The sequence below is a fragment of the Schistocerca americana genome, chromosome 2, assembly GCF_021461395.2.
Source record: "Schistocerca americana isolate TAMUIC-IGC-003095 chromosome 2, iqSchAmer2.1, whole genome shotgun sequence".
NCBI lineage: Eukaryota > Metazoa > Arthropoda > Insecta > Orthoptera > Acrididae > Schistocerca > Schistocerca americana.
Genome location: NC_060120.1, coordinates 789,506,183 through 789,529,478, shown reverse-complemented (window position 1 = coordinate 789,529,478; position 23,296 = coordinate 789,506,183). Strand labels below are relative to the sequence as shown.

Here is a 23,296-nt window from a genome sequence, read left to right as displayed (position 1 = left end):
ACTGCTGCTGATATTGTTCACGTGCAGGTGACCACAGTATTTGTTCAAGTTTCAGCAAATGCAGTCTCTAGTCATAATTGTCACTCATGTAGTTCAGTTGGTACACATCATAGATTATATATTAAATGCTCTCATACATGTCAAAATAAAGGGAAAAAAACAGTTTATCCACACCACAACATCAGTTGACAATTTGCATATCTGGAACCCTGACACTCTTTCTACAGGTGCTGACAAATGTACATTGTCCAAGAAAAAAGTTCTTTGTCTGTGATACATGAACCAGCTACACTTTTGGCACTCCAGAAAAATAACATACTCATGTCATTAGCTACCACGGAGTAACCCTTATCTTTGGTTATTGAAAGTGAAACCAAATAACTTGCAGGCTTGAAAGATTTCACTCCTTCCATGGTTACCACAGTGCCAGCTCAGTCCTGCCAGAACTCATGGGTACCAACTAGTATAAAACTGCAAATGGCAACTGCCTCAGTGACCTGATCAGTACCTCACCTTTCAGCTCCTGATGACTGGTTACCTCTTGACTTTGTTAGCTCAGATTTGTGTTGTCTTTGAGGGAGATGGGCTTTGGAGAGAGAAAGTTCATATACAATGGAATCACTGAAAAGGACACATTCTAGATGCTGAGATTTTTATGTTTCAGATGGGTGGACTTTTGAGAGGATGAGTGCATTTTTTAGTTCATGTGAAGTGGATATCTGGATAAGGTATACAAGTACAGACCACGAAGTAATCATTCGCCATTAGTACTCAATATTTTACCTAATAATAAGTAATATTGATTTGGAAAAACGGTTTTTAAGGAAATTTATTTATGGGCTGGACAGTGTCATACTTTTCCTGAAAAAAGATGATGTTTCCATTCAAAATAGTTATTTTTAATAGGGATGATAGTGCAGTTTAATGATACATTTCAGAGTTTTCCTCTGTAATGACAGGAGGTAACTACTTGGTTTGGTGAAGGTCAGTGTTTAATTTCAGATAATGTCTCATTGTACAGAATGTAATGTCATGGATTAAGGGTGACTAACTTTTTTTTGTATAGTTTTACGCATTGGTTGTGGTATGAGCCGTGTGCAATACAGTAAGGTCCAAGGCTGTTTCTACATTATATTGTTGGGTACAGAAAGTTGTTTTCTTTAATACCTTTGTACAACCTCTAATTACAAGTTGGCCTTTTCTATAAAGATAAGCACTACACAGTTCGGTTTTAGTCAGATACATCAATATGAGACATGAGCACGGTTACAGAATGATGGTAATTAGTGTATGTGATGGGCAGAGGTAAGCTCTGAAGTTCACTTGAAACATGGCTTAGTAATTAGTATTGACTGGGTGAATGCTAAAGTGGTATACAAGGTATAATATTTCAAGAGAATAAGTGATCGTAAACTTGCAAGTAATACTTCAGTAATTCAGTTGTGATTATTATAATTATTAATGCCAGTTTTGATAGGTCTTAAGAGAGAGAGAGAGAGAGAGAGAGAGTGGGGGGGGGGGGGGGGGGATATTCACATTTCACTGAAACTTGTATACAGAATGAAATCAGGAGCCAGTTTAAATATCAAGCCTAGCTTTCTTGTCTAAGGGTTGAGAAAATGGAAAGGAATGACACATGCCTCCTTTCCTCTTCTTTTTTTTCCAAACACAGCAAGTGTCAATATTTGTGGCAAAATTGGTTTGTTTATTACACTCATAATGAGCAAGGACTACATCTATGTATCTGAGAATAGTGTTAACATGAGTGAAAGCTAATTTAGAGAACCCAGTTTCATAATTTACTGCTAAATGTAATTATAATTATGAAGCATTACATGCATGTCATTCACAGGGTGCTGTTAACCAGATGAGTCATGTAATTATTGCTATAGGAGAGCATTTATAGTGGACTCCCAGCTTAATACAACTTCTACAGTGATAGCATATACAGCTGTTAGCAATTAAGTCCAGTTTTTCATTAACTTGAATATTTGCTGTCATTCATTGATTCATCTAGAGAATGTGTATGTATGATAAAGGAGATCATCTAGTCAAAACTTGTTTTTCAGCTTTAACTTGGAGGAATTTTATAATTGGAGCAAAAGACAAGCATTTTCTCCAGTCAAAATGATCCTGATGATTTATGATTATAACACTGATTTAAGATACAATTCATCTATTGTTGTGCTCAGTGGCTGTCACAGGCAATTCTTAATAGCATACAAAGGGCACACAGATATGTATTCTCTACTGTGTATAAACACCTACAAGAACAGAAAGATTTTACAACTCTCCAAATCGAAATCAGCACTAGAAAAATAAACTAAAGACAAGCAACAATCAGACTTTTGGAAGACTGTGTGGTACTTTTACTAATTTATATCAATTCTTTTTTCTTTCCCCTTCTCTTTGTTTTAGTGTGTAGGTTTTTACTTTTTATTTTTATTGGTTTACAGAATGTAACTTTTGAAAAAAAATTATATTCATGTGTGCCTTTGTCAATAAATGAAGCTGAACAAAAAAATGTATTGAAATTGAAAGCACATCGAAGATTTATGGCAGTGACTCCTAAATATACTGTGCACAGTACCTCATTATGAGACACATTTTAATTTTGCTGTGTCATTTTTATAGTGATACATAATATATTGTTACCTATAGATTTTAAATTGTTACATTTTTGTTTTTTTGGTGATTGTTTTTATATCCAACAAAGTATCAAATGTGTTCTCCTTCGGTGCTGTCAGTGTAATAAAATACTGAAGCTACAAAGCATCTCTCAGCAAAAGCCAATACGGCAGGCTGAGGTTGTTGGATCAAAGTATGTGAACAGTGGGCACCACCTCAAAGCCATAGTCAGAGCTCCACCCCAGGCCCGCCAGCAGTGCACATACCTGCAGCAACAATGATGCACTCTGTCAAAAATCATGTAAGAGATGGATTTTTATTATATATAATAGCTCTTGTTTTAGCCAAAAATCTTTGAACTATGGTAACAGACTGACTAATTAAACTAAACATGACTTTTATCCTGGAAATGAAAAGACGAAAATGATATTATGTGACAGGAAAACAATTAAAGAGAGTGAACAGCAGTGGAGTTGATCTGAAAAGTATATCAGGCCTACGTTCCCAGAAGTGTAGTCTATAGGTGGCACAGCAAGGTAACTAATGTGTGCCTTTGGAATTGGCAGCCCACCCAATAACTTTAACTGCATTTCAAAATAATGTATTGTTACCAAGATAAAACAGTAAGGTGTTTCACCACTACCATGCTCTTTTGATTTCTTCCACCAACAGTCAAAATTACCACATTCATGTATTCTATCAAAATTTTCCATAGTTTTAGCTACTCATCCAATCCATTGCCATGGTACTGATAAAGTTGTCTACTGTAGTGTTAACTAAGACTCAGAGTATGAATCTTAAGAGCAATGTGTGTAAACTACCACTCCACTGTTTAAGTTAGGCCTATTCTAATATGTGCAAGAGGATAGCATTCTCATATACACAATTTCTTTCATTTGCTGACAGTCTTCTGACAGATGGAACACATCATCAGACACTTCTTGTGAGTTTACTGCTCTTTGAAGAGAAATCAGTTCTTTTTATTAAAAGAGCTTTTCTATTTCAATGAAAGATACAGAAATTATACAAACATATGAATTTATACCAATATTCCATACTTACATCCAAACAGTGGTTGCCATGAGCCAATGCCACAAGTACTCTACTCGGGGAAGAAGGCATTTTTGGATTTTTGTGAACTACAAGTGTTTAGAGACAGAAATAGCCCATTTCAAAGTTTTACACTTAAGCAGGAGTAGGTCTCCATCTTGGCTTCTTAAAAGATTCAGAATAGTTTTGGACATTACAAGCTTTAAGAAGGATACACCCCTAAGTTAATTTTAAATACTTTTTTTGTAACAGTTTAGATAAGCATGATTTCCATGTCATATACATGACTATTGGCTGTTCAGTCATTTTCTCTGACTATGGCTCCAGAATTTACCTTCCCAATCAGTAAATGGGTATTTAGTACAGAACTGCATGTGATCCTGAAGTTCTGTAGGCACTTGAGTAGTCCTGATGACTGAGCGTCTGAAGATGACAATAAGTCATGCCTTTTGGACTAAGCCAACTGGCTGAATATCTTGGAACATTTAAAAAACAAATTATATATGCTTCCCTAGCTGTTGAAGAAGCAGCAGTTTTTTCTTCAAAGCAAAATGTTTCTCATTTGCTGCAGTTTTCTTAGTCCCCTAAAAGTACTGCAGCAAATGTATCCAGCAGATTAAACGATACAGCAGTGAAGGAAAAACACTGCTATTTCAACAGCAAGGGAAGCATGTATAATTTGTTTTTTAAATGTTGTCAGGTATATAGATGGTTGGCTTTGTCCAAAAGGTGTGATATTTTGGCAAACTAACTTGTTGCCATCTTCAGACAACAGGTCATTAGGACTGCCTGAAGGTGACAAAAAATCAGTTTGTGTCATTTGGATGACATCACCTAGCTGACTAGCCAAGAACATTTAAAATAATCATATGCTCAGAACACCTGAAATGACACGTTTCATTATGTTGTGTACTGGGGTATGAGGGAGTCTCGGGAAATGAATAAGAAACCAAGAATTCCTGCTAGGAACTCAACATGACAAATGAGACATTCCCTTGTCAGCTGTCATCCCGCTGCTGACTCAGAGGGCCATATAGCTGAGGGAGGAGGAGGAGGGGCTCACACTCAACCATCTGGCTGTAGCAACTCACTGTATGCCACATTTTGTAACTGATGCATTTTATATTTTAATAAGAGGGTGGGGGCAAAACTATATTGACATTTGCCCATGCAGATGATGACAAGATGGATGTGATAACACTATTGAAATTTTCATGTAGTGTGTTGCAGATTGCCTAGTTCATTGATCCAGTGATCAGCCATGCACACTTACCTTCTATACTATTTTAGATCATTCCAAAGGATTTATCCTTTTATCATAAGATTCAGAACTGTCTATCAACATGAATTTGGTGTCCCTAAGTGTGTGTGTGTGTGTGTGTGTGTGTGTGTGTGTGTGTGTGTGTGTGTGTGTGTGTATGGGAGAGGGGGGGAGGGGCAATATGAATTCACACCCTCTCGAGTTTTTTTTGTCTTTTCATATTTTAATTCTTGTTGTATTTTACTGTTTTTATACTTTTAACCCTCTCATCTCTTAAAAAGATTTTAGTTAGGCCACCATTACAGTTGTGCATCTACAGCTAGTCTGCACCTTATTCTTTCTTTTGTCCCAAAAGAAGTTGTATGTATTTGTTGCTAAGTGTGGGAATTGCTTGAACACTATATTGGTTGCATATAATGCTTTTGGTGAAGAACGGTGTCAGCAGTCTTTCAACTGCTGTATTTCGACGTAAATTCACGTTGAGAATTGTGTTGGTAACCTAGTGGCTTTCCACCAACTTCACCTGTGTGCAATCACCTTAATACGTCAAACTGATGTGAAGTATCCTTTTTGGCAATATTTGTAATGGTGTACTCAGTCTTGTAATAAGACTGTGACCTATTTAGTGGTCACTCTCTGAACAAGTATGTTCCTAAAACTGTGTAGATTACAAGGAATATTGCTGAGTTAAACATTTGGAATAAACATACTTCTGATATGTGAGTTGTAACTTGACTGCTACAAGAAGTATCATGCTGTGTCTTACCTATCTTAGTTCCATGCCTGTGTGGTTTGATGTTGCTCCCCACACTAATAATCTATCCCATAGAGTTTCTTTTCTCTCTCTCTCTCTCTCTCTCTCTCTCTCTCTCTCCCTCCTCCCCCCTCCCCCTCTCTACATCTGTATCTGTGTGATTAATGTACCCAACATCTGTATGAACTGGTTACTGCAGTCAAGCCTTAATATTCTCTACAATTACAGTTATTATCCTCACCCCCAACACATGAACTTCCTTCCATTAGCAAATTAACTATTTCTTAATGCCTCAGAATTTGTCCAGTCAATCTAACTAATCTTTTAGTCAGGTTATGCCATAAAGCTCTTTTCTCCTAAGTTTGACTCAGTACCTATTCATTAGTTATTCAACTTATCCATCTAATTGTTAGTATTCTTCTGTGACACCACATTTCAAAAGCCTCTGTTCTCATCTTAAATAAACTGCTTATCATCCACACAGACTTTCAAAAAATGATACATTCTAAGCAAATACTTTCAGAAAAGATTTCATAAGACTTAAATTTATACTCAATGTTAACAAATTTTCCTTTTTAGAAAAGCTCAGCTGCTATTTCAAGTTTACACTTTCTATCCTTTCTACATTTGCAGTTATCAGTGACTGCTGCCCAAAGGGCAAAACTCGTCAATTACTTTCAGCTATAATTTTCAAAACTATTTCTCCTATCATTATTTGATTTAATTTGACTACAATCCATTACCCTTGTTTTATTTTGATATATCTTCATCTTGCCATCTCTGACAGAATTGCAATGTCATTACCAACAGTTAAAATTCTTATTTCTTCTAGCTTAACTTTAATTCCAGCCACTAACATTTCCAGGCACTAAGGCCAGTCTGCAATGAGCAGCAGCCACTAATATTTCCAGGCACTAAGGCCAGTCTGCAGTGAGCAGCAATTGCTGCCTGTGAGAATGTGAAGCCATGTAGTAGAGATAGGATCAGCATATCGAGACTGTACTAAAGGGAAGGGGAGTGCAGGAAAAAGAAGGGTGGGGAGGGAGACGAGAAGCGGAGGAGGAGATGGGACTGTGCAGATGCACTGAGGGGATAGCAGGTGTGTGTGAGACTGGAGTGGGAGCAGGAAGAGGGTAGAGTCAGGTGGGGACAGGGATTAGCAAAGTTTGAGGCCAGGGCAGTTATAAGAATGAAGGGTATGTTATAGGAAGGGTTCTTATCTATGCAGTTCAGAATAGCTGGTGTTGGTGGGAAGAATCCAAACAGCACAGCCTGTGAAGCAGTTGTTGAGCTCAAGCACATCATGCTGAGCAGCATACTTGGCAAATTTCTTGATGCAGTAATTTACCAACAGCCGTATGTATTTTATGAACTTGGCAAATGGTTGGTCCGCCCGTCTCTTGGTCACACATTAGTTATGGCCGTTAATGTGGACAGAGAACTTGTTAGTGGTCACGCCCACATAGAATGTTGGACAGTGTTTTGTAGAAGGTACCTGTGGCAGCATTGGAGTAAGTCATAGTGGGAGGATGTACGGGTCAGGTCTCAAGGTTAGGTCTTTTACAGGGATATGAGCCATGGGGCAAGGGGTTTGGAACAGGGGTGGAATAGGGACAGACAAGGATATTTCATAGGTTAAGTGGGTGATAGAATACCACTGAGGGAGGAGTGTGGAGAATATTTCTCATTTCAGGGTACGACTGCATATAGATGAAACCCTGATGGAGAACATGATTCATTTGCTCCCGTCCTGGTTGGTACTGAGTCACAAGGGAGAACTCCTTTCTGACCAGTTTACATCAACAGCTATACTCTTCAAGCCATCTTCTTATGGTGTGTGGTCGAGGGCACTTGCTACTGTCACTCTCCCACCTCTTTCCAGTTCCAGGTGAGAATGGTTTGTGAGAAGAACGTTCTTAGTAAGCCTCTATGTGAGCCAGAATCCCTCTAATTTTATGTTCATGGTCATTTCGTGAGATATACGTATGAGGAAGCAACATATTGTTTGACCCTTCTAGGAATACACACTCTTGGAAAATTAACAGTAAAGCACACCATGCGCAGAATGCCTCTCTTTGCATCACCTGCCTCTGGATCTCTGTGAAGCTTTCATGATTACTAAATAAACCTGTAACAGAACTTGCTTCTCTTCTTTGGCTCTTTTCTATTTCATATATCAATTCTACCTGGTACAGATCCCAGATTAATGAGCAGTATCAAAGTATTGGTCAAACAGGGGTTTTGTAAGTTGCTTTCTTTGTGAGTGGGATATGCTTCCTGAGGACTCTTCCAATGAATCTGTCTGGCTTCTGCCTTACTGTGATAAATTTTATGTGGTCATTCCACTTTAAATTGTTTCACATGCATATCCTTAGATGTTTTATGGATGTGACTGCTTCCAGTGATTGTTCTGCAATCATGTAATCATACAGTAGTGGGTCTTTCTGCCTATTTATGTTCAGTATGTTACATTTGTTTATGTTGAGGGTAAATTACCAGTCCCTGCACCAAGTGTCAATCATCTGTGGGACTTTTCAGGCACTGTGACTTCTCTGTAGGCAACAGCCTTGTGGAACTATTGACATTATTCATTTGGTTGTTTATATCTGTTATGAGTGGTAATGGTCCTATAACACTCCCTTTGGGTATGCCCGGAGATATTTTTATGTCCACAAGTTTAGCTCCGTTGAGAGTGTCATGCTGTGTTCCATTTGCTAGAACTCTTCAATCCAAACACACAGCTGGTTTGATATTCCATACACTCGTATTTTGTTCATTAGGCAGTAGGGTGAAACTGTGTCAAATGTCTTCTGAAGTCAAGAAACTCAGCATCAACTGGACACCAGCATCTAATGCTTTCTGGCTCTCATGGACAAACTGTGCAAGCTAGGTTTCACGTGATCACTGTTATTGAAGCCCATGTTATTTCCTACAGAGGAGATTTTAGATCTCCAGTAATGTTGTAATACATAATTACAAAACACGTTCCAAAATTTTAAAGCAGGCTAATGTCAGAGATATAGTCCTAAAGTTTTGCATGTCTTTTCTATGACCCTTCTTGAAAATGGGAATGACCTGCTATGGTATGTGAGGGATGGTAGGTAACTAAAGAGATAAGGTGCAGGAGATCTGTTTCTGAACAAGGTAGTGAGGATAATTTTGGTCTGTGAAAGGAAGGGTAACTTTTGTCCATGAAAGCCTCTGTGAGAACCTCAACATATATGATGAGGGATTACTCATTACTGCATCATGAGTAATTAGGCTTTATGGAAGAGACTTCTTGGTGAGGAATAGTTGTCAGCCATCAAAATGAATGTATTGTTGGTGGTTGGTAGGTCTGATGTGGATCTGAAAGCTGGAGGCTTACCTCCAGCAAGGTGGCTTGCTGGACTGAGAAGGACCAGGCGAAATGAATGGAGGAGACAGTGTTGAGCTTCTGGAGGAATGTGGATATGGTGTCCTCATTGTTAGTCCAAATCATGAAGGTGTTATCATTGAACTTGAGCCGGGTGAGGGTTTTGGGATTATGGGTGGTTAGGAAGCATTGCTCCAGATGGCCCATGAAGAGTTTGGCATAGGATGTTGCCATGCAGGTGCCCATGAATGTACCATGGTGTTTGTTTTTAGGTGATGCATTCAAAGGAGATGTAGTTGTGGGTGAGGGGATAGCCAGTCACAGTGATCATGAATGATATTGTCCCTACTATTGTCCCCTCCTCTGCCATCCACCCATCCTATGCAGCATCCTTGTTCATACCTGTTCCACCCCTGCTCCCACCCCATGCCCGGTGGCTCACATCTCTGTAAAAGATGTAGCCACAAGACCTGACCCATACATTCTCCCACAATCACCTACTCCAGTCCTGTCACAAGCATCTCATAACCCATGAAAGGCAGAGCCACCTGTGAATGCAGCTATGTGATCTACCAACTTTGCTGCAACCACTGTTCAGCACTCTGTGTGGGCATGACCACTGACAAGCTGTCTGTCTTCATGAATGGCCACTGCCAAACTGTAACCAAGAGACAGCAGGATCATCCAGTTGCTGAGCATGTCATGCATCGTGGTGTACTTGACTTCACTAGTCCCTGTTCCACCTTGCCTCTATCCCCTTACTGCTCCCACTCCATCCTTACCCACACCTGCTATCCACCCAGCACATCTGCATAGTCGTTTTCCCTTCTCTGCTTCTCTCCTCTCCAGTTTTCCTCCATACCAGAGACACCTGATACTAACAGCTCACCACACTGCCCCATCATATCCCTGCACACTCGCACAGGCAGCACTACAGCATCTCCCTCCCCCCTCCATCCATACCCTAATATCCCTCGCCCTCAATGCCCCATTTGTCTTCTGCCCCTCAGCTACCCCTCAGCCAAGATTGCTGCTCACCACTTTCATGCTTTAGTGCCCAGAAACAACAGTGGCCATATATGTGTGAGTTGTGCATGTATGAATGTGTGTGTGTGTATATTTTTCTATGTCTGAAGGAGGACTTTACTGATGGTGTACGATATCTAACAGTCTTCTTTCAGTGTGTGGGTCTGCCACTCAATGCCTTCTTTATGTGGTGGTAATCTATCAATTTTATATTGTTGTCATTCTAGCCTAGACTTTCTGTTATCCTCTAAGGTAAATCATAGTGCCAGTATTACTTAGAATGTTCCTATACCTCTAAAACTCAAACTGACTTTCCCCCAGGTCAGCTACTACCAGCTTTCTGTAGGTAAACTGTTACCATCTTGCAACCATGACTTATTAAACAAACATTTTGGTAATACTCACACCTGTGATCAAATTTACTTCTTTTCCATAACCCTTCTATTTATTCTTTGCGCCTTTGAACCTTCCTTTCTTTGCTTAGAACTTCCTTGCCATCTGTGGTCTTGATGTTCCTGTAGCTGCTGCTTTATCCTCCAGAGTTTTTTAAAATTATCCTGTAAGCAGCATCTACCTTAACTATAGTTACACATGCTTCTACAGCTTTGCATTTCTCCTTTCGTCATTCTTGTTTTGCCACTTTACAATTGCTGACAGTCTCACTTTTTAGACATATGTATTTCATTTTACAAGTTCCTTTAGCTGTATTTTATATTTTCTACTTTCCTCATTTAAATTTAATATCTCCTGAGTCATCACAGATTTTCTGCTAGGACCTGTCTTTTTATGTAAATCTTCCTTTATTTCATTCACTACTTTATCTCACAAAGCTTCCCATTCCTTTTCTGTTCTATTCATGTTCTATGTTTTGGTTTGTCATTGCCTAATACTATCTTTGAAACCCTGAAAAGTTTCCAGTTGTGTTAACTTATCCAAGTCCCATCTTCTAGCTTCCTACTTTTTTTTACAGTACCTGAACCTTTTGTCTGCAATGTCTGCAACTAATAAATTATTGATTGAGTGCTCAACTGTTCTTGGAACTCTTTTGAAGTTTAAAACATTGCTTCTAATTCTCTGTATACAACAATGCAATCTATCTGAAAACTTCTTCATTACACAATATTCTGTCATTTTTATAAACCAAGTGTTTGCAATTATTAAACTGTGCTCTGTGAAAACTTCTGGTTGGCAGCTTCCCCCTTCTTCCTCCATTTCATGATCTCCTGCTCTTTTTCTTTCTCATCCTCTTCCCACTACTAAATTCTAGCCCCCAAAAATTGTTAAATTTTCTCCTTTCTTAGTATACTGACAAATTTCTTTTATCTCATCATACCCTTTTTAAATATCTTTTTCACCTACAGAGCTAGTAGCATGTATTATTTTACTACTGTGGTGTGTTTCTGTCTATTTTGGTTTGTGATAATCCATTCACTCTGTTCTTCATAATAGTTCACCTAGATGTCTCTCTTCTTGTTCATTATTAGACCTACTCCTTCATTAACCCTATTTGATTTTGTATTGATACCCCCTCACATGGCCAGAAATACTGTTCTTACCACTTCTGCAGTTTGGTATTTTTGACTACATCCAACTTCAACCTGTCCATTTCTCTTTTAAAATGTTTCTAATCTACCTACACCGTTATATTTATTTTGTTTTAAATGTCTAGTTCCATAGATGAAGTCCATAAATTGAGAAGCAGAGCTCCATGTTCACAGAATATGCCAGCACATGAAATTACAACAGAAAACTAATAACATATTAAATACACTCCTGGAAATTGAAATAAGAACACCGTGAATTCATTGTCCCAGGAAGGGGAAACTTTATTGACACATTCCTGGGGTCAGATACATCACATGATCACACTGACAGAACCACAGGCACATAGACACAGGCAACAGAGCATGCACAATGTCGGCACTAGTACAGTGTATATCCACCTTTCGCAGCAATGCAGGCTGCTATTCTCCCATGGAGACGATCCTAGAGATGCTGGATGTAGTCATGTGGAATGGCTTGCCATGCCATTTCCACCTGGCGCCTCAGTTGGACCAGCGTTCGTGCTGGACGTGCAGACCGCGTGAGACGACGCTTCATCCAGTCCCAAACATGCTCAATGGGGGACAGATCCGGAGATCTTGCTGGCCAGGGTAGTTGACTTACACCTTCTAGAGCACGTTGGGTGGCACGGGATACATGCGGACGTGCATTGTCCTGTTGGAACAGCAAGTTCCCTTGCTGGTCTAGGAATGGTAGAACGATGGGTTCGATGACGGTTTGGATGTACCGTGCACTATTCAGTGTCCCCTCGACGATCACCAGTGGTGTACGGCCAGTGTAGGAGATCGCTCCCCACGCCATGATGCCGGGTGTTGGCCCTGTGTGCCTCGGTCGTATGCAGTCCTGATTGTGGCGCTCACCTGCACGGCGCCAAACACGCATACGACCATCATTGGCACCAAGGCAGAAGCGACTCTCATCGCTGAAGACGACACGTCTCCATTCGTCCCTCCATTCACGCCTGTCGCGACACCACTGGAGGCGGGCTGCACGATGTTGGGGCGTGAGCGGAAGACGGCCTAACGGTGTGCGGGACCATAGCCCAGCTTCATGGAGACGGTTGCGAATGGTCCTCGCCGATACCCCAGGAGCAACAGTGTCCCTAATTTGGTGGGAAGTGGCGGTGCGGTCCCCTACGGCACTGCGTAGGATCCTACGGTCTTGGCGTGCATCCGTGCGTCGCTGCGGTCCGGTCCCAGGTCGACGGGCACGTGCACCTTCCGCCGACCACTGGCGACAACATCGATGTACTGTGGAGACCTCATGCCCCGCGTGTTGAGCAATTCGGCGGTACGTCCACCCGGCCTCCCGCATGCCCACTATATGCCCTCGCTCAAAGTCTGTCAACTGCACATATGGTTCACGTCCACGCTGTCGCGGCATGCTACCAGTGTTAAAGACTGGGATGGAGCTCCGTATGCCACGGCAAACTGGCAGACACTGACGGCGGCGGTGCACAAATGCTGCGCAGCTAGCGCCATTCGACAGCCAACACCGCGGTTCCTGGTGTGTCCGCTGTGCCGTGCGTGTGATCATTGCTTGTACAGCCCTCTCGCAGTGTCCGGAGCAAGTATGGTGGGTCTGACACACCGGTGTCAATGTGTTCTTTTTTCCATTTCCAGGAGTGTAAAATGTTTATGAATCCAATAAAGATTTCAAGCTGTAAGTTTATGTAAACAAAAATATAACCCAGGAATCAGCTTATGTTTTCAAGGATCTCTGTGACAGAATAGAAGGAATGACCATGGGGAAACTCTTTAGTTTGGATTTGAAAGTGCGTGGATTACTGGTAAGATTTTTTATTTCTTGTGGTAGCTTGCTGAAAATGGATGTAGCAGAATACTGCACACCTTTCTGCGAAAGAGTCAAGGAGGTATGATCCAAATGCATTGGATTTCTGCCTAGTATTAACTGAGTGAAAGCTGCTAATTCTTGGGAATGAGCTGAAATTGTCAATAAGAAATGACAGTAAAGAATATATATAATGAGAGGCCAGTGTCAGAATACCCAGACTAATGAACAGGGGTCAACGAGAGGTTTGCAAACTTATACCATTTATTGCCCAAACCATCCATTTCTGAGTCAAAAATACCCTTTGATAATAGGAAGAGTTGCCCCAAAATATAATGACATACAATCATAACTGAATGAAAATAAACAAAATAGATAACTTTTTGTGTTGAACTATCACTTACTTCAGGTACTGTTCTAAATTGTAAAAGTGGCAGTATTAATTCTTTGGACAAGATCCTGAACTTGGGCTTTCCATGACAGTGTACTATCTATCTGAGCACCTAGAAATTTGAACTGTTAAGTATCACTAATCATATGCCTATTCTGTGTAGTTTAAAAACATCAGATTTGGTTGAACTGTGTTTTGGAAACTGTATAAACGTAGTCTTACTGTGATTTAGCATTAGTTTATTTTCTCTGCAAACCATGAACTCATGTCTTGGACTGCACTATTTCAAACAGTGCCAACATTGCACAAAATGTCTTTTATTACCAAGGTAGTATTGTCAGCAAGCAGAAATAGTTTAGAATCACTTGTAATACTACAAGGCATATCCTTTATATAAATAGGGAGCAGGAGTGGCCCCACTCTGATCGCTGGGGCAACCCACATTTAACTGTGCTCCTTCAGACCCCACTAACCATTCTCAGTACTATGGAGAATGACCTTTTTCTGTCTGTTCTTGAAGTAAGAGGTGAAACAAATGTAAGCTACTCCCCTAATTCCATAATGGTCCAACTTCTGGAGCAATATTTTGTGATCAACACAATCACATGCCTTAGTTAAATCAAAAAATATGACTAGCATTTGAAACCTTTTGTTTAATCCATTCAGTACCTCACAGAGAAAAGAGAATATTGCATTTTCAATTGTTAAACTACTTCTAAAATTAAATTGTACATTTGACAGCAAATTGTATGAAGTGAAATGATCATTTATCCTTACATATACAACTTTTTCAATAGCTTCACCAAACACTGATGGCATAGAAAAGGGCCTAAAATTGACTACATTATCCCTTTCCCATTTTATAAAGTGGTTTTGCTACTGAATACTTTAATTGTTCAGGAAATTGACCATTCCTAAAGGGAAAATTACAAATATGGCTAAGCACAGGGCTAACATGTACAACTTAGTACTTTAGTAATCTGCTAGATACTCCATCATATCCTTGACAGTCCTTAGTCTTTAGTGATTTAATTATTAACTCAATCTCCTCCTTGTCAGTATCACAGAGGAGTATTTCAGATACCAGTCTTGGAAAGTCATTTTCTAAGAGTGTTATATGATTCCCTGTAGAAACTAAGTTTTATTTATTTCACCAGCTATGTTCAAAATGCGACTGTTAAATAGTGTACCCATGTCTAACTTATGAGTAACAGAAATATTTTCACTATATACTGACTTTATATGATCAACCTTTTGGTTCTGACCAAACACTTCCTTCAGAACTAACCGTATGGATTTCATTTTATCCTGTGAATTAGGTATTCTATTTGCCTACCTAATAACATTTTTAAGCATCTTACAATACTGTTTGTAATGGACTACTATAGCTCAATTGTCATGAATCTGTCTGTCTAAGTTTGTGGTAAGTTTCCATGGGACCAAACTGCCGAGGTCATCAGTCCCTAGGCTTACACACTACTTAATCTAACTCAAACTAACTTACACTAAGGACAAAACAGACACACACAAACACACACACACACACACACACACACACACACACACACACACACACACACATGCCCGAGGCAGGACTCAAATCTCCGGCGGGGGGAGCCACGCTAACCGTGGCAAGGCGTCTCTTCTTCATGACAACCTTATCCCACTAGTCAGCCACCCAGGCTGTCTTTTACTAATAGTACCCTGTTTAAAACATTCTAATGGAAAGCAGCTTTCAAAGAGCATGATAATTGTGTCAAGGGAAGCATTATATTTTTCATCTATGTTAGCAGCACTATAAACATCCTGTCATCTTGTTTCTTAACGAGATTTAAAAAATTCTCTATTGCCATTGGATTAACTTTTCTACTTAGTTTGTAATTATATATAACCTTTGTTTGAGTACAAAAACGTTTTACTGTTAAAATTTGTGCATTGTGGTCTGAAAGGCCATTCACCCTTTTAAGGAATCAAAACGTTCCTTGCTCTGACCTGTGGGACTTCAGATTTGTTTTTTCTTCTTACAACATCCTCCTTAGAGAATCAAATGAGGGGCTGTTTTACCTCCAAAATAATTTATTTCAGCAGATGCCATCATCATTAAACAATGCAGTGGAGCTGCACACCCTCAGGAAATTTAACAGCTGTGTTTTATCCTTGCATTCAGCCCTGCTACATTATTACCAAAGCAACATGATATTGGCTAATGTTAAAAGGCTAGATGGGCCTGGTATCAGGGCTGATGCCTCTGCATTTAATGAAAATGCTGCTGTCTCCATGTGCCATAGTCCACAATTCATTCCTTTTATATAAAGGAATTCCACTGTACAAGTTTACAAACATATGAATCATTACACTTACGTCACTGCAAACATTATACATGTGAGTGACATATCCTCAGATAATCACCCATGTACTTCCTGCAACACAAGATTTTAAGTGAAACAAACTTATGGCAACCAATCATATCAGAAGAAATTGTGACAAACCAGCGGCTTGGCTGATCTGTTGAGCACTATACAGAGGCAAGTGGTGGAGAACTGGTTTTTTTGTTGTGTATTGCTGGGCTAGGTGAATTGGGGAAGTTGAACAGAGATGTAGCATGAGTAAAGTGGCTGAGTACTGGCTTGTCCACAGACAGAGCATGATACTGGGGAAAGCCTGAGGAAAATGTGCCTGGTGACAAAGGGGGTGAATGTCAATGTGGCCTGGCAACTGATGTGTTTCAATAAAAGTATTGTTCATGTACTAAAATAGCCAAAACTGCCTACAGTTAAGGTAAAGATAATATAAGGACATTTCTGGAATTTTTGGAATCCCTAGAGCACAATAAAATTATTACCAAATTTATATGACAGCTTATTTGGATGTCATTAAAGTTTAAATGTTTGTTTATTTATAATACATAACATTGATTAGCAGACATAATATAAAGCAAAATGTTAAATTATTTATTATTTTTAATTAAGCTGTGATACAACAGAATTCTGCATACAAACACTATTATTTAGCTTCAACATGTTGACATTGCAGTAGAGATTAAGATATAATATTTACATAAGTATGATTTGCAATGTTCATAAAAAAAAGAAATGACCTTTGACTTTCAAAATGCCACAGTGACGAACAGAATACAGTTGTGTATTTGACTAGATTTTGAGATTTCATTTCTGAACAAAAGTAAAATAATAAATTAAAAGGATAAAGTAGAGACATTTAGTTATAGTATAAGATGTATATATATGTGATTTAAAAAATTAATTTTCATAATGTATACAAAACAGTGTAACATGTATTTTCCATAAGGAGGACCAGGGAAAGTAACAGACTTGACAGCAGTAGATGGTCTTGTGACCGAGCTCTGGAGTAGGCAAGCAGAGTGGTCTTTTGACACTGTCATTGGTGTAGTGAATACAGTTTTCTGATCATTGTCACTGGAACAGCGAAGGTTTTTGTTGGCAAGATTGGGCGGTTGGCAAGCCGCTTGTGATAAAGTGGTTCAGGATAGTGGTAGTACAGATTTGTTGTGATTGTAATTGACTGCATTAGGATATTAAAGTATAAAGAGGGATGGGTGCCAGAAAGTAAACTGAATTCATTCATAAAGACAGTAAGTGAGAAACCAGTTGGTGAAATAAAATCTGGTTTTGATTATGAATTTGAAGAGATAAAATCTAAAATTGGAAAGAATAGTGAGGAGCTGGGAAATATAATCAGTGCTGTGTATAATAAATTGATCAGCTGGAAAATAAATTTGCAGAAGTAGAAAATAAGCTTTAAAATAATGTTAAAAGGGTTGCAGAACTCTCTAATAGAGTAGAGGGATGGAAATAGTGTTATGAGAAAAAACAGAAGCTGTGCAAAGTAACCTTGTGGGGAAAATTCAGGTGCAGGTACAAAACTGTACATTACTTGAAAGACAGACAGAGGCAGAAATTAAATTAATCGAAGTGGGAATTTCTGACTTTCATAAGAGTATCTGCAATAATAAAAGGGAACTAGAAGGGGAAATTAATGTATTGAGGGAAACAATTATGAATGCAGCAGCAGGGAATGGAAATGTGTTGTTGAGATGTTCTTTGGGACATGGATATCAGTCAAAACTATTTAGTGGGGAAAGTAAGTACCATGCAGTTGGCTTTTTGGCTGCATGCAGTGATGACTTTGTGACAGGAAAGAGTGATGTGGCAGGAATAAAATTTGTTGGAAGGGGGTGCTTAAACATGGGCAGCCAAAATGCAGATAAGGTGTGTGATCTTTTAAAATTTGTTCTTGAATAAATATGGGGGTCAGGCAAAACAACTAAGATTGCAGAATGACTTTTTGAATGGACTTAGTTATAAGAGTGGAAAGAAGAGTTTGAGAGAGGTTTTTTTTTGTTAGAGAACTAAATAAATTACATTGCTTGGATAGACCACTGGGTGTGCTAACAGAAATTTCAATAGTAAAGAAAAGGTTAACAGAGCACTTGCAGTGGGATTTGATTCATAGTGAAACAAAGTCAGTGGAGGAATTTCTAAATTTTGTGGAGAAGATTGACAGGGTTTTTGTTATAGACCTAAATACATGGAACAGAGGGAGAACGAATGGCAGGTACTGTGAAAGGGTAAATAGTAAAAAGGAGTACAGTAATAAATCACAGTAATTAATCACAATAACAGGCCGAGAGAGGATATAAATGGTCAAAATAATCAGGATAGAGATTGGAGAAGCAGGCCTCAAAAGGATAACAGAAATTTTGGGGGGAGAAGGGACAGTTTTGATCAGAGGAGTGATAGGGAAGGTATGAGAATAGACAAATTGCCAGATGCAAACGGACAGGATAGGCAGTCAAAAAACTTAATGTCTGCATGGGGAATGGTAATTATGATGTGAACAGCACCAGACAAGGACATGATGGGATGAGGAATAAAATTAGCAAGGAAAATAAAGAAATTGATAAGTGTCATATGAATGCTGTCTTAAGTAATCAAAAGTTTTGGGGAGGATTTAATAATCACAGAAACAGAGATAAAAAGAGAAAATGGCACAAAGGTCAATACCAGTAATAGAACAATACAATTTTAGCATTGATGAGATTATTTAAGAGAGAAACAAAATCAGAGGACAATATTGGTTGAAGTGCAACAAAATTCATTGACATATCAGAGACAGATGTTGTAGTTTCATCAAAAGGGGGAACAGAAGTGGATATGGAAACAAGGGCCAATGTTCACAGTAATAATGAGTGTGATGAAGAAAGGAAAGGAAGAAAGGAAAGAGTCTACAGTGAATTACAGGGAGAATTATGCTGAAAGTAAAGAAAGGATTATTCATTGTAGTGTAAAGGGTGTGGTGTCTGTGATAATGTAGCAGATGTGGATGAATTATTTGTTGATAATGTTGATGTGCCTGTGGTTGCAGGTGATAATTATGGTTATGAGTTAATTGTAGAAATGGAAATGTGTGATCATATGGAAACTGCTATAGTTTGCCCTGAGGATAAAACTGAGACCTATGCTTCCTTAAATGGCGAGCATGCAAGTCTGAATGATGTCAATTGATGGACAGGAGGAGGCTGATTGTGATTAAAATGATCATATGCGGAATTACACAAAGCATTGTTGCCTGAAGAATGGGATGAATTAAAATTTAAAACTGCTAATAAATAGGAGGAACAAAGTGTAGAAGAGACTGTTTCAAGTGCCATTAAGGATCTTTTTGAAGTGGATAGTGATGTGGATTTTGGAGGCAGATGTAAAGGTATTTGGATTATGTAGGAAGAAAGCAGAAGTGAAATAGAAGGTGATTTATTATTGAACAGAGCTGAAGCAGTCAATAATTTATATCAATGTGGGAGGAACTGCAGATGTAGCCTTATTAAACTCTGGCTCAAGTTTATCTCCAATTTTTGAATCTTTTTGGCAACAAATTAAATGTTTAAGATTAATAGAACTATCAGTTACAGGAGTAAGGATTAAGACAACAACTGGAGCATCTGGTAAGCCCATCAGCAAAGAAATATCATTGGTATTTGAAATTAGTGATTATTTTTTAATATAAATTGTTATGTGACAAAGGGTTTGGCACTGAATATAATTTTGGGTATGGATTTCTTGTACAAACATGACTGTAGCACTTTTGTGAAGGACAGAGTGGTGGAATTTGATGCAGGTGGAAACAGAAAGAGAACAAAATTTAAAGAACTGAAAGGAGGCAAGTCAAGGCTCATTTACAAAGGATAGATTAGATATGTTATGAAATGTGTACTGAACAAGTAATATATGACAAAATAAATGAAATGGGTCATTTAAATGAGGAAAAGAGGATGCAGATTCCAGATTTTGTTGTGTAAGTATAAATATATTATTATGAGAAGATATGTTAAAGGTACAGACAAAATGGGGCTGATGCCTTGTCAAGGTTACCACTGGTTGGGGAAGAAAGTAAAGGGAATGGAGTAGAGAAAGAACTACAAATACTGTACATGAAATAAGTGAGTGGAGAGAATAAGACCAAATACATCTGTAAGGACTTGAGGAGACCAAACATTGAAGTTAATTAAAATCAACTTTGGAATTAAAGGACATAAGAAAATTGCTCAATTTTATATAATTTTTAAGGGGATTTTATTTAGGTATAGAAGTTTTGGCAAAGAGGAGTGGAAAATGTAAAATGCAGGCAAGCATCTGGAAACATTAATAAAATGGCTTCTTGTGACAGATGTCAAAAAGTAAAGTATAATTCTGCTGCAGTACAAGGAGACTTGCAGAATATTATTCATAACAAGAATAGTGAACTGCTGGCTATCAATCTGTTTCGGAGACTACCAGCATTTTGAGTGGTGTGTGAAGTATGTTCTTTAAACTCTTGATGTGTAAGGCTGCATCCACTAAAAAAGGCTACCAGCCAGAGTATAATTAACAGATAAAAATCTAATAGTCATGGGGGACTGGAATGCAGTTATAGGGGAAGTAGTAGAAGAAAAGGTTACAGGAGACTATGGGCTTGGGACAAGGAATGAGAGAGGAGGAAGACTAATGGAGTTCTGTAACAAATTTCAGCTAGTAATAGCGAATACTCTGTTCAAGAATCACAAGAGGAGGAGGTATAATTGGAAAAGATCAGGTGACATGGGAAGATTTCAGTTAGATTACATCATGGGCAGACAGAGATTCTGAAATCAGATACTGGAGTGTAAGGCATACCCAGGAGCAGGTATAGACTCAGATCACACTGTAGTAGTGATGAAGAGTAGGCTGAAGTTCAAGAGATTAGTCAGGAAGCATCAATATGCAAGGAAGTGGGATACAGAAGTGATAAGGGATGAGGAGACAACACTTGAAATTCTCTAAGGCTTTAGATACAGCAGTAAAGAACAGCTCAGTAGGCATTACAGTTGAAGAGGAATGGGTAACTCTAAAAAGGGCAATCACAGAAGTTGGAAAGGAAAACATAGGTACAAAGAAGTTAACCATAAAGAAACCTTGGGTAACAGAAGAAATACTTCAGTTGATTGATGAAAGGAGGAAGTACAAAAATGTTCAAGGAATTTTAGGAATACAGAAATACAAGTCGCAGAGGAAGGAAATAAATAGAAAGTGCAGGGAAGCTAAGATGAAATGGGTGCATGAAAAATGTGAGGAAATAGAAAAAGAAATGATTTTTGGAAGGACTGACTCAGCATACAAAAAAGCAAGGGTGGTAACATTAACAGTGCAACAGGAATTCCACTGTTAAATGCGGAAGAGAGAGAGGATAGGTGGAAAGAGTACATTGAATGCCTATATGAGGGGGAGATTTGTCAGATGTGATAGAAGAAGAAACAGGAGTTGATTTAGAAGAAATAGGTGATCCATTATTAGAATCAGAATTTAAGAGCACTTTGGAAGACTTGAAATCAACTAAGACAGAAGGGATATATAATATTCCATCTGAATTTCTAAAATCATTGGAAGAAGTGGAAACAAAACAACTATTGATATTGGCATGTAGAATGTATGAGTCTGGGACATACCATCTGACTTTTGGAAAAATATCATCCATACAATTACGAAGACTGCAAGAGCTGACAAGTGCAAGAATTACTGCACAATCAGCTTAACAGCTCAAGCATCCAAGTTGCTGACAAGAATAATATCCAGAAGAATGGAAAAGAAAATTGTGGATGTGCTTGATGATTATTAGTTTTGCTGTAGAAAAGGTAAAGGCACCAGAAAGGCAATTCTGATGTCATGGTTGATAATGGAAGTAAGACTAAAGAAAAATCGAGACACGTTCATAGGATTTGTTGACCTGAAAAAAGGGTTCAACAGTGTAAAATGGTGCAAGATGTTCGACATTCTGAGAAAAATTGGGGTAAGCTACAGGGAGAGACGGGTAATATAGAATATGTACAAGAGCCAAGAAGCAATAAAAGGGATGGACGACCAAAAACGAACTGCTCATATTAAAAGGGGTGTAAGACAGGGATGTAGTCTTTCCCCCCTACTGTTCAATCGTACATTGAAGAAGCAATGATGGAAGTAAAAGAAAGTTTCCAGAGTGGAATTAAAATTTAAAGTGAAAGGATATCAGTGATAGGATTTGCTGATGACATTGCTATCCTGAGTGCAGGTGAAGAAGAATTACATGATATGCTGAATGGAATGAGCAATTTAATGAGTACAGAATATGGGTTAAGACTAAATCAAAGAAAGACTAAAGTAATGAGAAGTAGGAGAAATGAGAATAGTAAGAAATTTAGCATCAGGATGGACGGTCACAAAGTAGATGAAGTTAAAGAATTCTGCTACCTGGGCAGCAAAATAATCAATGACAGACAGAGCAAGGAGGACATCAAAAGCTGACTAGCCATGGCAAAAACGGCATTTCTGGTCAAGAGAAGTCTAATAGTATCAAACATAGACCTTAATTTGAGGAGGAAATTTCTGAGGATGTACGTCTGGAGTACAGCATTGTATGGTAGTGAAACATGGACTGTGGGAAAACCGGAACAGACGAGAATTGAAGCATTTGAGATGTGGTACTACAGGTGAATGCTGAAAATTAGATGGACTGAAAATGTAAGGAATGAGGAGGTTCTGCACAGAATAGGAGAGGAAAGGAATATGCAGAAAACACTGACAAAGAGGAGGGACAGGATGATAGGACATCTGTTAAGAAATCAGGGAATTGCTTCCATGGTAGCAGAGGGAGCTGTAGAGGGGAAAAACTATACAGGAAGACAGAGCAAATAATTGAGTACATAGGTTGCAAGTGCTACTCTGAGATGAAGAGGTTGGTTGGCAAAAGGGAGGAATTTGTGGTGGGCCGTATCAAACCAGTCAAAAGACTGGTGAACCCCCTCCCCCGCCAAAAAAAAAAAAAAAAAAAGGCCTTATGCAGACTGAAGACAACGAGGACTGGAATTAACACTATCAACTAGCAATGAATAGTGTCAACCAAAGTCAGTTTTCTCTTGTGTGATTTAAGTGTTATGAGATCATATGATTCTAG

General features: G+C 38.8%; 1 protein-coding gene across 1 annotated transcript in view; it reads right to left on the bottom strand.

Moving 5' to 3' along the window:
* Positions 1-1,117: 1,117 nt before the first annotated feature.
* Positions 1,118-23,296, bottom strand: part of LOC124595237 — a 179,759-nt gene continuing 157,580 nt past the window's right edge. The window contains exon 9 of the mRNA XM_047133894.1: positions 1,118-2,894. Coding sequence (XP_046989850.1) covers positions 2,780-2,894 — 115 coding nt within the window. The 3' untranslated portion in view covers positions 1,118-2,779. The remainder of the gene's footprint in view (positions 2,895-23,296) is intronic.